The sequence below is a fragment of the Eleginops maclovinus genome, chromosome 3 (genome assembly GCF_036324505.1).
Source record: "Eleginops maclovinus isolate JMC-PN-2008 ecotype Puerto Natales chromosome 3, JC_Emac_rtc_rv5, whole genome shotgun sequence".
In the NCBI taxonomy this organism is placed as follows: domain Eukaryota; kingdom Metazoa; phylum Chordata; class Actinopteri; order Perciformes; family Eleginopidae; genus Eleginops; species Eleginops maclovinus.
This window is the reverse complement of record NC_086351.1, coordinates 8,395,420-8,411,784: the sequence shown is the minus strand read 5'-3', so window position 1 is coordinate 8,411,784 and position 16,365 is coordinate 8,395,420. Positions and strand designations below refer to the sequence as shown.

The 16,365-nt window shown below is 41.7% G+C and overlaps 1 protein-coding gene across 2 annotated transcripts in view; it reads left to right on the top strand.

Moving 5' to 3' along the window:
- Positions 1 to 16,365, top strand: part of LOC134861893 (raftlin-like) — an 87,080-nt gene that overhangs the window by 38,039 nt on the left and 32,676 nt on the right. For both annotated transcript variants that reach the window (XM_063879477.1, XM_063879476.1), the window contains exons 4-5: positions 7,311 to 7,419; positions 10,679 to 11,156. In XM_063879477.1, the coding sequence (XP_063735547.1) occupies positions 7,311 to 7,419; positions 10,679 to 11,156 (587 nt within the window). The remainder of the gene's footprint in view (positions 1 to 7,310; positions 7,420 to 10,678; positions 11,157 to 16,365) is intronic.

The following is a 16,365-nucleotide window of genomic DNA, read 5'->3' as shown; positions in this document are numbered from 1 at the left end:
GGTGGGCGCACGTTATAGTCAGGGCATGACGCCAGAGAGCAGCTCCAAGGGTGGTTGAAGGGCATATAGGAGGAGTGATGGACGTTGGAGGTGGCTTTTGTCTGGCCAAAATCCTTTAAACATCTTTTTTTAAATCTCTGTATGTAAGCAGAAAAACTGTTGTATCTTTGGGGAAAATCCATCCTTTGTTTTAAATAGGTCCGAAAGCCCCAGGGGTCATGAAACCTGAACATCGTATTCACACCCACATACCGTAAAGTCAAAAACATGACAATCAAAAAGGTGGAAGCTAGGTGAAGAATTTCTTGAAATATTTTCCCTGGCAGGAGTGACATGCAGGAGGGAGTCCCAGTGGCTACTCTGTCTGGTTCTGAAGTCCAGCGAAGATCCAGGCCTGTTTACCAAAACACTGCAGGGCATAGATGTGTCTGAATGTGTCTGAGGTTGTGTGTGTGCTGTGTGTGAGTGTTTTATGAGCTACACATACTAACTCTTTATGGGCTTACATTTGTCTATGTGCATATAGTGTGTAGCTTTATTGTTCAGGATAAATCTCCTCACTCTCTGCTGTTCTTGAGCAGAATCCACCACAGATTCCTCTCAGTTTAAAATACATTTCTGAAAGCTGACAAACCATTTGAGTCATTTTTTCACTGCTGAGCTAAAGCACAACACCGCTGGTACTAATCTACATTGACATTTGAGTCATTAAGCTAACGCTTTCACCCACAGCGACAACATAATAACTGCAGAAAAACCAATACCCCGATATAACATGCAACCAAGAGTAAGGAGTGTAATAATCAGAGCCGCTGTGCCCTGACAGTTCTGCTGCAACCGCATACTGATCAGTTAAGAAAAACGAAACCGGGGACCAAATCTGAAGCACAGATACTAAAGGATAAGTCCTTGTCGCAGAGGCTCTTCTCTTCTGGTCTCTCTCCAGCTGTCTAATGCAATAAACCTGAATAATATATAACTAAAAACTAAAGAGACTTACTCTGCAAGAGCTTTGTTGTTCTTGTCTTCAGAAACAATCATGAATAGAGGATCAATAATATAATTGGGAATGGAGAAGGAGAATGACAAATGGGACTCCAGTGAAAAAATGGATTTAAGATACATTTAACAGTAAACAATTATCTACAGAAAACCATCAAGGTGACAAAATACATGTACAAATAATACAATCCAAGAAAAACAAATTGGAAGCCAAGTCATTAATTGGTTTGTGCAAATGTATGCTGATGATAATTTAAATTTGTAAGTGCGGTGAGAGGCTCCAAAAATGTTGTCCTGAGGAAAAACTGCTTTGAGGTTGGTGCCAACTGTTTAACGTGCCTCTTTCTTTCCCCTCATCCCTCTTTGTGTTTGTTGGAGATATCAGGACTTGTTTTCCTCCCTCCCGATGAAAGCATTCACAGATTTTTCTTGTCATACAGTATGTGAAACATCATCCACTGTCTGAGATAATTCATCACAGCAAACATGACAATTTAATTTGAGTTTGTGAAACTTTGTTTTATCATTTTACTGTTATTTTGTGCAGTGGTGCAAGGGGTTATGATAAGCCTTGCTTACTGAAAATCACCTGACAGCCGCACACGCCAACTGCTAACACAATTTGTCAAACTTATTGCTGTACAGTCCTACTCCTCAAATAGATCCTCACATCTGAATCCTCTTTGTTTATCAAGGTTGTGTTTATTTCAAAAATAAATGTTTCACTAAAAAGACAAATGTTACAAGGTCGTCAGTAAGAAGTCATGTTTCCATTAAGATAACGACAAAAAAATGTTTGTCAGTTCCTTCCTTAACACAAAAATGCTTTCCTTTGCTCACTTTGGTTAAGGTATGGTGTAGTTAAGGCAAATTAAATTGCTTGGTTAAGGTTAGGGGAAAGATTTTAATCATGTTTTAATTGTTAATCAGAAAATGTACCCATAATCGGAAACTGCTAAATATTTTATCAGCTCAGCATTAGTGGCGCATGCAAATGTGTTTTAAAGTCAGATAACTCTTACTGAAACACCCCCCTGGGAGCTGTCGTTGACTTATTATCAAAGAAGCTGATGTTATTAACGCAGTTGTTCATCCTTTATACTACTGATTCAATCAGGTTGGTTTGAAGCCCATCCATGCCTTTGAACAGCCAGTAACATACCAATGTCTGTTCGTGACTTGCTGCCGGACATAACTCCTATTAAGTTGCACACATATTTCTTAAATGCCCATAAAAACAAGCAACCTTAAGTCATGTACTGTGGGGTGAAAACATGGCAACCGGCCACGTTTTAGAAGGTCATTTATTTAAAATGCATGGCATCTTATCTGCCCTCCCTTCCTGCAGATTGTGGCCATTAGTAATCACCTCCCATGCTGTTGTGCAAAACACCTCAGGTTCACTTTCTGCATGCGCAGACATTCAGTCCAGCAGCACTTCTCTGCTGCAAATCTGCACAACGGATATATTGATTCAGTATGAAAAGGTGACAGCTGAATGGACTGCATCTCTCTTTAAAAAAAAAGCATGCCTGATTTGATCTGGAGAAAAGACACCATGAGGGGGGAGAAAGGAAGAAAGGAAATTCACAGCTGGAGCGTAAAAGAAGTAAAGAGAGAAAGACAGAAAGAGACTGAATGGGACAAAAAGAGGGATATTGAGTCAAAAGGGCAGAGTTTTCTACCATCCTTTGATGGCCCTGGCCGAAAGCGGGGCCTGGGCTTTATCTCCAGCGCCTGTCACCGTGGAGACAGCTGCTCACATCAGCACCAGCCCAGGGGAATCCAAATCTCCACCGGGGGAAATGAAGGAAGTGAAAAATGAGAAACCAAAAAAGCAGAGCATCTCTTTTCCAGTTTCCTTTACTGTCAGACCCAGAATCAAAAGAAGAAGAAGACAGGGAGGGTGTTGGATGGGAATACAGTGAATGGGATTGAAAAGCATGACAGCGAGCAGCCATTCATCCGTCGCTCCAAAGAGAACAGCTTTTTCAGCTGCTCTGAAAACAAAGCAAAAGTCAAGGTAGAGGAACCAGTGGCGAACATCAGCTGTATAGGCGTCTTTATAAAGCATGCTCAGTATAGCTGAGGACACAATCACAGTCATGTCTCTGCAGCATTAGCCTCAGTGTGAAAAGCTCAGCTAACAAGGCTCTGCACATGGAAGAGGTGACGCAGCAATAACCCAGCGCACAGTCAGGAAGTACACAGAGGTTGTGTACATACAGCGTGTCATCTGTAAATGTCTGCTTAAGTGGGTTATAACTTTAGAAAATGTGAAGGCAATTTGTCACCGGCAGAAACCACATCCCAGCTACAACCTGCTGCGGGAAACAAAAAGAAAAAAAACCCTGCAATGCAGACAGGATGGATTGGACCGTTTGGAAATTTAAAATGTCAACTGTCAAATTTGCCCGTGTTCAATTTGATTGCAATGAAATAGGGTTACAGTTCAGCAGACAATGTCTGATGGGATATATTCATCATTATTGGGTAATTGCAAGAAGCTACCGTGTGCTCAGGCAGAGAAAGAGGGATTGAAAGAGGGAGAGGGGTTGAGACGGGGGAGAAAGGTGGAGAGTGTGAGAGGGAGGTGGAGGTAGAGGAAAATAAAGAGGTACGGCCTAAAAACCATTAGAGGGGATTCGCTCCGGTGCAACTATTCACAAATGTGTGAAAATTTGACATTCGGAGAGGTGTGCTCCATTATTAAAGCTCTGCGGCGACACAGTGCTAAACATGGGTTCAGTTGCTCCCTGACTGTGTCGTCATAGCAATAGATGGGCGGCGGGTGATGGAGGTAGGTTATTCAACTGTGCTCCTGAAGCAGAAAGAACGGGAGTGATTTCACATTTTCACTGAATACTATGTGGAAATGGTTTTATTCAGCCTTGACTTTCTTTCTGTAGAAAGCTTTTATTGTATACAGCCATTCAAATCCTCTCAAGCAATTTCCTAAAAGAGGCGGCATTAAAGTAATACCTTAGAAATATTTTACTTAATGCATACTTTGCTGCTCTCTTTCAAGGATCATTTTTAAGCAATTTGTAACCTGGATTCTAGTTTTTGGAAAAACAGTCCTGTGCTCAATAAAGGATGGATTTATGATTTAAAGTCCAATGCAAGTTATTAAAGCCTCAAAATGCGGACAATGCAGTGTTAATTGTGTTTTAGCAACACAAAATGATGTGGATCTATGGATAGCGATTGGTCGATCCACTACTCTGATCCAGACCCTCATATCTCAAAGACTTCAGAATGGATGACCATTACATTTCATCAATTTCCATTTTTGATTGAAATATCATGACAACTATTGCAATAATTGACTAGCTGGTGGCAGTCAACCAAGTTGTTTACCCTGGATATATGTAGCAATTTCCCAGCAATAAATGCAATAGTTTTCGCTTATTAAGTTAAATATCTCCACAACTACTAAAAGCATTGGTGCAGCTTTTCATTATCTCCAGATGATGCATCCGAATGACTTTGGTTATCCCTCGATTTTTCAATGTGCATAATCAGCTGGCCGAAAATATACTTTGTTAAGTATTTTAGTTTATGATCAACAACCATAAACAGTAAAACTAATGACAATCCCATCAGCCTCTCTTTACTTAGTATTTGCAGGTAAAAATGTTAACATGCTAAACCAAAACTAGTGAACATGATTAGTATTACAAGTTCAAATTGAATTGGCGTTTAGCGTTGGTGTTGCTTGTGTGGCTGTAGACCCAAAACTGGATATTGTTTTTTATTTAATATCTCAAGTAAGTCGGGTCCTAATTGTTGCAGTTAAAGTCTCAGTATCTTCCATAAAGTTGGTATAGTAAGTTTTAATAGTGGCTATGCCTGAGCAGACAAATTAAAAGAGCTAAAACTTACAGAACCACCAAAGAAATAAAACGTTAATTGCCACAAATGGGGACCATCTCTAATTAAAAAGTAGGTTAATTGTTCCTCAGTGTGCAAGCTTGTGAGGTATCACTGTTAAACAAACAAAGGCTAAAGTTATTGTCAACATTTTTTACCGTTTGACTTCCACTGGAAAACAACAAAATGTCAACACAACCCCTTTTCATACCCCAGTGAACACTGCATAATTGGAAACCGCACATACAAATGTTGTAGCCACTATCCTGCTGAAACAACTCCCAAAGCAAGCCGTTAACAGGTAATTCACAATTAGCTAACATGTGACCATTCAGCTCCGGTGGGAGAAATTAGTCCAACACAAGATGTTCCACAGCGAAACAAAGCATGTGACCCATCTGTGGGGCAGACAAGGGAAAGGAAGGGGGAGGGGGTTTAGCAGGTGTATTTACCCAGTAGGGAGCTCCAGGTAGGTGGGCAAGCAGGCAGGCAGGCGTTTGACACCCATCTAACCACGTGAGACCTCAGAGGTTGACAGCCAGTGCTGCACGCTGCATGAAAAGTCATTGCTTCCCACAGAGAAGATGGACTGCAGGTGATGCAGCTGCTATTTTTAACCAGAGGCCTCCCTCCAGGACTGAGTGCAGCGTATGAATTGTTGGTCCCTCTCTGCTGCTATAACTGCAGTATAGTCTGTTTGTATTCAGGGCTTTTGACAGCCCAAATTAAATCAAATCACAGTGCTTAAGGGTCAGTCCTTGATTTCTCATTTTGGTGATTTGTGGTTACCTTTAATTATCACCATAAAAACAAGGTATATCATTCCTTTAATCTGCCTCTCAACACACAAGAGCAGCAGCGCTTAGTACAGTATCCAAAACATGTTGTGTAAGGTCTATCATGCAGGAATAATCATTTATAATGTAAGAAAGAAAAGCAAATAGTTTGCTCTTAAGAACTCTACATATATCATGTTGGCTGTCTGTATCGCTCTGTGTTGTTCACTGAAGATTTCCCTGGAGCACAAAACTGGTAGGTTGTGATCTCTGTCGCAACCAATGAGGGATATCCACCTTTTTTGACAGTGCCACCAGGCTTCTGCCATCGTGCCTTTGAATGTTATGACGCTGGGAAAAAAAGAGAGGCAGCTCTCAGCACGTTGTAATAAATGTTTCACAGAGCGTGTGAAGTTTGTGCTTAACGAGTCAGTCGGCCCAGTTTCTGCTCCCCTGTGTGCTGCGACAGCGATATGTGCAATAGTGACGGGTGTCAGTGACAGTAGAGCAGACGTGTTGTGTTTATTTGGATGACATAAGCGGGGTGCATTGGTTATGCGATGTAGTCTTACAGAAATACTAAGGCTGGGGCCTAGCCTACAGCTTGTTGGCTTAGCTTAGCAAAAAGGATGGAAAAAAGGTGGTTAACAGCAAGCTAGGCCCTGCAATGTACAAAAATAGAAACATTAAAAAAAATACCCCAAACTATATTGTGTAAAGTGCAACATATGAACTGGTTTGCTACTAACTTCCCTAACGTTACTTATAATTGATACATTAGACAGCTCAATCTGCATCCAATGGGGGGCATGTCAGAAACATTTCTGTGGTAAAGCATTACGGACACACAGAGGCACGGACACGCACACAGTGACATATATCTGCACTCAGAGGGAAGTCTTTTGCATGAACTGTGACAGCCTTTAACACACACAGCAGCATGCACGCATGCATCTTTTACCCTCCAGAACATCAGGAGTCCTTGTAGAGCCAGAGCCCTGGCAGAGCACACACACAACCACACACACACCTACTGTATATGCACAAGACTCTGAAGCACACTGAGGAAAAGGGCGTGTGTAGCGTCTTTCCCTTGTGAACAGGATGAGAAGCAGGGAGGTGGGAGCCGGGGTATTTGTCTCCTCAGGGCTGACTCTGGGATTTCCTCCAGAGGACAGAATAGGAAAATACAACATTTTATAAATAGATTCTCCCCCTCTCAAAATACAGATATGGCCTCAGCAGGGAGGTCTGGGGGGGGGGGGGGGGGGGGGGGGCGAGATTTGCATTGAATCTCCTGATTTCTGTGCTCTGCATGTGTTCTCTTTCATCCATGAGGATCTTTGTCTCACTTACTCTAAGTGTTTTATTGTATTTTTCTTTGCCTCCCACAGGGAAACAAAACCATTAACAAAGCTTCTGGATGCTTTGTAATTTGTTGATAGGGGGTTATTTTTGTATTATAGATTTGGTGTCAGCCAGTGGATGTTTGATAGCTGTAATATTTTAACACAGTTTTCTGTGTATGAGCATGTGAGTGAATGCATGGGTACCCTTATGTGTCGTTGTCCAGCAGGCTGGCTGTCTGAAAGGCTGAAACTCATTGTCCTCTCACCCCCCCCCCCACCCCCCCCCCCACCCCCACTGTGGCTCCTGCAGGGTGGAAAGGAGCCAGCCTGTCTGCCCACCATACAAACTACAGCTGGAAGAGTGTCTATCCGCGGAGCAGGTGCCCACCCCAGAGCTCATCCAGGGCTACGTCAAGAAGGTAGGGATGCTTTACAAATGCCAAGCTGAACGGTTTGTCTGGTGGTGCCCAGCTGGAAGAAGGGATGCAGCGAGGAAGGGAGGGAGCACGAGATAGGGAGGGATGAATAAAGATGCATAAACCAGCATCAAATACTCAGTCAGAGATCCAAGGCACACTTAAGTGCATGTGAAGAAAATCCAAAAACCAGAATATAAACTCAGTCTACTACCAAATGAATTTGTTCAGCCCGTCACGGTGTGTGAAGGTTCAGAGAACACAATGTTTGTATGTTTACAACCGTACTTTAGTGAATAAACCACGTGGCTCAACCTGCTTGCGAGCATGCGGCTGTCGGGCTGGAGGCTTTAAACTGCAGCCTGTCACACAATGCTTTGAGGCAGTTGCCAATGAAGAACACGATGTTGGAGGAGGGACAATAAAAGAGATGTATTTTTTCCAACGTAATTGCAGCTTCAAGCGATAACAAAGGAAACACAGGGGTGGTGCTGATGTGTGTACTTCAGGATTTGTCAGGTATGAATTAGTGGGAACTTTAAAACTTTGATTATAATGCAGTTGCTCTATTATGAGTCATGTCAACAGGCTTCCACGACTACTGCACGTTTATGCTACTTCTCATATCCAAAGACACCAAGAAACAGATAATTTTGCAATGCTGCAGTTTACCATGAGTCTTATTCAGGATGTAAGCAATACACTAAAATCCATGTTTTCTTGGTTCAAGGCTGATGTTAATTAGCAAACCAAATAGCGTAACATTTCTGCAGTCTCTATACTGTAAATGAAAGCAGCCAACAGGAGCAGGAATCACATTCACTGATCTGATAATGAATTGGCTCTCCAGCTGTTATGAATGCGCTGCTGTACAAAGCGTGCTTGAAATAGCACTTCAGATGATATATACGAACACACCCGGGTCTTTTGTGAGCTGGTAATGCTGCGTCATCGTGATTCAAATCAACCCCCCTGCTTAATCTGTATATTACCGACCGTTGTAGGCCTTTGAAGTCTTGATCCTGAACCTTTCTGTACATTTTGCCCTTCGATTAGTCATGCAGCCGGAGTCCTGTAGGACCTCATTACTGTTGGTTATCATTTTAATCTTTCGAGCCGCTACAGGCTTGCTGAAGCAGGAGGTGGAGGATGCCATGCTAGAAATCTATTAAAAAGGGAAGTGGACATGGATGAGCGGTAGAGGATTGAGCAGAGAAGTCCATTCCCTTCATCCCCTTTGTTTGCTACTATGTTCCCCCCTCTTCATCTCTTTCTCTTATTTCTACCTTTTCGTCTACTCATTGTCTCAATCTCTGTTGTTATCCCTCTGCCTCCCTTTCCCTCATCTCCCCTCGATCTATCTCTCTCTAGGCTTTTCATCTTGACCTTCAGACACCTCCTCCTGGTGCCACTTTAATAACTTACTGGGGAAAGAGGAAATGTGGTCTCAAGTCAAAATTGAAATGGGTTTTTCACTGCAGGCTGTTGATATTCTGGTGGCAGAATAGGGGAAGCTGCTCCCAGAATATTTTTCATTAAGTTTGCACTCTGCATCTTTTCTGTTAATGAAGAGAAACGATGCGAGGCAAAGTTTCCGTTTTGACCTCAAAACCTCATTTTCTTGACCTGAGGTGGTCTCATCTAAACCAGTAGGACGTCTGTTCGTTTAGATTAAGAGGTTTAGTGGAATTTTGCGTTGGCAGTAGAATTTAGTTGATTTTGTCACATATTCTGAATTAATACTGCCCTTTTATTGTTCAGTTAGCTAGAAACTCAGATATATAGTTAAATACAGTGCAGTATGTATTCAGTTATTTTATGGCAGCTCTATTATTTGTTCAATAGATGATTAAAGCAATTGTTGAATTAATAATCTCAAGACTAACTCATTTATCCAGCAGGTTATTTACTGAATTCTTCTCAAAATCAAATTGTCTCTTTTGACTCCGGGTTTACATATTCTGTGATTCATTCCCATGTGTAACTCTTATATAATACAGTACTTTTGTGGTTTATCTGAAGTCTTTTTATGATATTGGACTGTTGAAAATATGAAAAAGGAGATCTAATCTGATGGTTCTACTTTGTCAAACATAGGATTTGATAAAATTATAATGATAGTGGTACTAAAAATCTATTCAATCATTACGACGCACTATGGGAATCTACTTTGCGATCAACAGCAGCAACATTAGACAGTCAGAGCCATTCATCTCTCACTCTGACTGCCTGCATAACCATTAAATGAGATACAACAGTTCCCTTTTATCTCAGCAATTCCATTTCAACATATTGGTACGGAGAATATGATGTGGAAGCACCCAGAGAGCGTTCACTGATATTAAACAATATGGCTGGAAACAATGTGACTGTTTTCCAATTTAATTTCATAGTGAATAACCTGCGATTTGATTTGATTCTCTTCCTCACTGTGGCTCGAGACAGAGACGGGCACCGCCTTTGCTTGGGGGGGTGGGGGGGCTGGCGTGTGGAGGGCTGCAGAAATGGAGAATGGCATCATTAACATTGTCTGACAGTTAGTTAAAGTTTCAATCTCGCTCCGTGGCAGAATCCCAATATTGGTATAAAATGCCAGATGACAAAAAAGAGACAGAAAGAAAGTGGAGTGCTGGATTTGTGATGTGGCCCGTGCCTGACTAGGGTTGTGCCCGCTCCAATTTAATCAACAACAGAATGATTGGAGAAGCTGCTTGGACGAAAAGAATCAGAGGATGGTTAACAAAAAAAAAAGATCCAAAGGATGCCAATGACTATGACAACTATTGTGGGGCGAAAACAATTCATTTTTAGATAAATACTCTCAAACTAATTCTGAAAGTCTGGTTTCAGTTTGGGTCTTGGGAAATAACTTGTTGTATATGTTCTGCTCCATGCTGTTCTTGTTTCACAAACAAAATCTCCAATAGTACATGCATTTAAGTCAAAGGACGCAAGTAATGAATAGTTTATTCATTGGTTGGTCCGACGGTGACGATCATTATTGCAGATCATTAGTCATTTAGTTTGTACATTTTTTGCCCATCACAGCCTCTCAGAGCACATGGTGACATGTTCAAATAGCTTTTGTTTCCAGGGAACAGTCCTAAACCCATTATAATCAATTGACTATCAAACTGTACAGCATACATACATCCAATAGGTGTTTCATCTCTCATGAAATCAGGAATCAGTGAATGCCAAGCAGCAGCATTGACATACCTTCATCATCCTAACTCTAGTTTTTTGTTCATGCTTCCAACAGCAGATCCATGATGCTGCTGACCAAGGGGTGATGTTCGTAGGATTTGTCCAGGAACCGTATGGGGCCCCATGTACCAGGATCCGAGAACCAGACACCCCGTCCCTTTCCCTGCACTCAAGCCCCAGCTCTGTGCTCGGTTCCCTGGGCAGCCGCAGCCTTTCAAACCCCTCAAGCCCCAGAAACCACACAGCACCTGGAGCTCAAGCTGACAAAGAGGGAAATGAGGAGGCTTCATGCAAAGCTGTGGAAGGAGCTCCAAGTGGGGAGAAGATTCAAAGTGACAACACTCGGAACCATTCAGGGAGCGGGGTGGAGGGCAGTCAGGGCGAGGTCTCCTCTGTGGCGTCTCCAGTATCAGAGGGAGATCTGGAGCACAGTGAGGAGCTGACGGTGGAGGAGTCGCCGTGTCACAATAATAACCAAGATGCTGTCAGAGAAGCAAAGGAGCGGCTGAGATATCGCCAACGGAGAGGCAATGGTAAGTGTCTCTGTGGTTGCCATCATACAATCAAACTATAGAGGTAAATGATGTGTTAAGCAAGAAAAACGTAGATTAGGACCATAAAGCTCTGAGAAAAATGAATTATTCCGGGCAAAGAGCGCGGTAACAGTAGGTGAAGGACATAATGAGGTATGTGTGGATTCTTTATCTTGTATGGGGTGATAGAAAGCCATGGAAACATGTTATCTGCTGAAGTTCCACTGAATGTTGAAGAAATAAAGATACAAAGTATCGGGAGACAAATATGAAGAAAATACGTACCTACATATACAAGGATATAGACATATACAAGTACCGGTAATACTTTATTACACAAATTCAGCACCATGACAAAGGTTATTTGTTCTTCCTTTTTTGCTATTCAAAAAGCCATTGCGCATATTAATATTTACTGTCCACTGAAAAAATAACAATTGCAGCAATTGTACATTGCAAACATCGAACTGTCCCATTTCTCAATTTGTGGCCATATAAAACCCAAAGCATTGGTATAGCTAAATATGACATGGGAGTAAATAAATCTGCTACCTTGTTACTTGGGGGAACAGATCTTTTAAAAGAATATTAAACTAATAAGCCCAACAAGGGCCCTGTAATTAAATGTTGACATTTAAAAACTTTACAAAGCTTTTAAACTCGACAAGACTCTTGAGTGCAGATGACACAGACCTGCTGCACAGCGATCCCTACAAATTGCACAGGAAGGCCCGATGAGGGATGATAATTAAAGGTCAAACTGTGAAAGGCTCAATGTTAATGAAGGAGCCTGGTTTCTGCAACATTTATGGACATAAGCTAAATGTGGTTTTAGCATGTACATTAGTTGGTGCAAATTAGTTAGTTTTTGTGTCATGTTGCTCGCTAATCACAACGCATCTGATACAAGAGCAGCAGAAGCAGTCTGGGGTTAAATCCTCCTTTGATAACTGTAGTCTCACATTCACAGCTATTTAAACTGACAGCTTGTAATCTTTAGCCAATATCTCTCTAGATGTGTGTAGATTTTTAGTGTTGGTTTCATTTGGAGCCATAGCTTTTGGCTGTTTAACTAAAGCACAGCGTGGCACCGTAGATCCCTCTTGAAACACTTGGCAACTGCGGAGGTGTCATTTTTTGCTTTTACCTCAACAATGTGCTGCCTTGGGATATAATCCCCTATATCCGTTACACAAAAAGGAATCGTCTTATAGCTGTGATGCATACAAATTCACACTTAGCCGATGAAGCTTAATCTGTGAAATTCACCACAACAGTTTGGCGGGTTTTTTCGGAAACTGCACATCTCATGCGTAGTTACACTTCACCGAGTCATTTTTCTGCAGGAACACTGGCAAAATTAGGATAGACACTTGGATTGACAGATGGAGACACCCACCACTAACACCTCCCTCCTACTGTCTCTCCTCCTCTCACCAAACCTATTTGTGATACGTGTCAGTGCAATGTGCAAACTGTGCATTAGACACACATCCCAGTGGGAGTGTTAACATTTGTGTGTTTCTGTGTACATACTGTATATTTCTATGTACAGTGTACAAAGTGATTAGGTTCAGAGCACCTAAGACTGTGTGTTGCATAATTAATGTACTCTTTGGTGTGCAGAGCACATACTTCGATTAAGTATGTGTCTTTATGTATATGTGTGCAGTACCACAAACTTGGCATCACAGCAGACCACAGCCCACTGGTCCATCTGGGCCTCCCTACAGTACATTTTGCAGTGAGATAATCCCCCACTGCCTCGTCCTCTACCTCCCTCAGATTCACAGCTCTCTCTCTACCCCCACCTTCATCCCCCTGAATCCCTGCGACAACGCCAGCAGCACTGGTGTAGCAGCCAGAAGGGGTGGTAGGGGAGCCTGCCAAGCTCCCATGTCCCTCTCTACTAATGCCCAGTCTGCCACGAAGGCCCAAGAGTCTCAGCTACTGCTGGCTTGTCCTCGCTAATCCTCAGATCTCGAGGTGAGCGCCATGCAAGTGTTGGCGGTAGAGCTGGCGAAAGTCTGTGGCTTTATGATGGAAAGATGATCACCATCCCAGAGTCTGGAGCTCCGGATAGAAACTGAGCCTATAAGTTTAAAGACTCAAATGCTTGGAAGGTTTAAAGAAAAGGGATTCTGCTTCAAGACAGAACGGAAAGTATAACACGGTAGCGACAGCTGTACTATTATGTCTGGATAAGAGGAAATACGGCTAATTTGCATGAGCAAAAACGTTTTGTAGGGAATTAAATGCCACCTGGAATGTTTTTTATGAGCATAGGGGTGAAAAATAATATTTTATCATAATTAATTTCTTTCCCAGCCTTACCCTTTCCCAGTGATTTCTATGCATTACATGAAAGTCACATGATCAAACTGAAAAAAAGAGAATATTGATGCGTAATCAACATTTTAGCAAGCCTATGTTCAATTGCCTAAGATAAGATATCCACTTCTGATTGGTTGAGGTTCTTGTCATTATATTTGTTTATCAAAGCTATGAACAAAGATAACAAGCTTTAAAGGGAACATCAAAAACTGAAGCAAAGAGAATGAATTAAGAGCTTTATTGCAGGTGTAATCCTAATGAGATTTCAGACTGAAATCATCTCGTCAATGTCCAGAGGGAGTCATAAGAGTGGCTCGGTTTTCCCCTGAGATCAGTGTTATCTTTGCTCTGATGGGATCAGTGTCCAGCTTCTCAGATTAGAGAAACAGACGTTGAATTGATGACAAATCATGTTTGAAAACCACACTGCTAAGATCTGTTAGAGGGTTAATGTCGCCAACCGCCGGCATCAGATAAGCCTTTGACACAAAATGCCTTCAATGTCTTCACCACACTCATGCGCCCACATGCTTTTTACCTGGACTGCTAGCAACAACAAGTCGTATTGCTTCAGAGACTTTATGAATGGCTTAGATTATTTGAGTGAAACTTTTTGGTGTGCCTGTGTCTGTAATGCGCAAGTATAGCTATAAATGTTACATTATTAAAGTAAATGACCAAGACTCTTTCTGGCTTTTAAAATGTGTAAGCTGTCAACACAGTCAACAAAAACAAAAGAGACTGCAGTATTATTACCACTGTTTGTTAAAATATCACCTCATCATCACAAAGCAAATCTCTGTTTTGTGTAATTAATACAAGAGTGTTGGCTTGTGTCTTTCACACTGTACCTTAAGGGGACACATCTTGGTGAGACATTTTAAATATTGAAAGAAGTTAAAACAGTTCTTAAAGATAACAGATAACCTAATTGTAATATCCTTATACACAGGTAGTATCCCCTTCTGCAGTCTGCACTGATTCTCTCGTGGGAATTATGAGATGTGTTGAAGTATCTCAAGCTTGTCAGAGTCACAGTGAACATGCGACTGTGGGTCACTGGTTTAAGTCCTGGCTGGTTAATCATAGCAAGGAAGTGATGAGGCATGCAATTCATTCATGAATTCTGAGCATTCTCATTTTGTATGATGCAATGTTTTATTGAAGCTTTGCAGAAACAAGTCAATCACAGCCCACCCTCACAGAAAACAGCATGTATCTGAATGCGCTGACTTCACATTGAGTCAGTTTGCTATAGGGCTGTACCTGAATCAAGATTTGTAAAATACTGCAGCAAAAGGAAAGGAAGGAAGAAAAAAAAAACAGGCAGTGGTTTGATTGACAAATGTGAGTCGACTCGAGTGCTTCTCGACTGACTATTTGAATCATACACGTTTAGAGGGCAGCCCTACAGATTTCTATCAAAATGATTTCTGAAATACTTGAGAATGCCGAGTGAAAGCACGACTCCAGTTTGACTGTTATCCTGCAGTCCAGAGTAATGGATATCAGCAAGACAGAATTTTTCATGACTACCTAAAAATATCATAAGATGGTCCTCCGATCTTTTGGTACTACCCTCTACCATTTTGCCCCGCATGCTGAAGTTCCCCTAAGGAAAGGTACTTAATCCCGCTGATGCTTCAGTATACAGTATCTCCTGTGAACAGAGTGCAACTGAAAAGATGATTGCACACCCAGAGAGTCTTTACTGAGCAAATAAAGGTTGGAATATTATCTACCTACCGCTCCATCTGAATTACAGTTGCCTCGGTGCCATAATCATAGCATAATTACACTTGAATGAAATATGATGCATGGAAAAATCTTAGAAAGACATGTAATATTGTGAGAGAAACAGGGGCTAAGCAGCATGTTTATGGCTTGTGGCTGTCATTTTATGTCAAGCTGTTATAAATGTGACCTCTCTCCATAACAGTCCCATCAGCATCAATGTAATCATCATTCTCAAATATGGTTTGATGTTGTTATTTATCTAATTACACAGTGATTACATGAAGATGCAGATTTGCTGTATTTTTAAACCTGTGATTATACATGGCAATTTTTGAAAAAGCTTTTTTTTTCTTTATGACCTGCCTGTAGCTCACCGACACAGAAAGGATTCATGAGTCAAACCATTGAGATATATCATTCTAGGCTTGTGCACATAAACTGTAAACCACTTTATACGATAAAGATTGCAAGTTAATCATTCACAGTGAGGAAACATGTTGTTTTGGCAAGTCGGAGGCATGTTGAATGGGAAGCCATTTTGATGTTGTGTGTTGTCCAAGAATAGTTTGGCATATTGTGTTCGCTGTAACATGGGTAACATAGGGATGGAAAAAGGGAGCGTGTGTGAATATTGTGCATCGATTCAACTTTTCTCAAGAGTGACAAATGACAAGATTTGGGGAATTTTGAGGCCAGCTGTCACATCAGTCAGACGAGACGGATAAGAAATGCTTCTAAATGATTCATTCTTCCTGGGTGTCTGCCCGATGGATGGCTGGACGGAAGGACCAAAGCGATTGGGCCATGACTCCCCCTACCACCACACACACGTCAAAGTGTGTGGGTGTGTTGTGTGTGTGTGTGTGTGTGTGTAGGTTGATGGGTGGGTGAAAGTGCCGCGCATTCTGCTCGTCCATCTGGCTCACTTGTGGAATGACCGTCCGACATTTGCATTCTAAAGAAAGGGGAAAACATGAGCTGACTTGATTTAATTTGCTTTCTGCCCAACATCGAACTCTGCTCACATCTCACGTTTTTTCAAAGGCAAGTCTGAGCAAATATTTCACTCACTCACATCCCAACAAATAAAACTCTTTTCACTTTGATCGTACGATAGGAGCAGTGACACGCATACTAT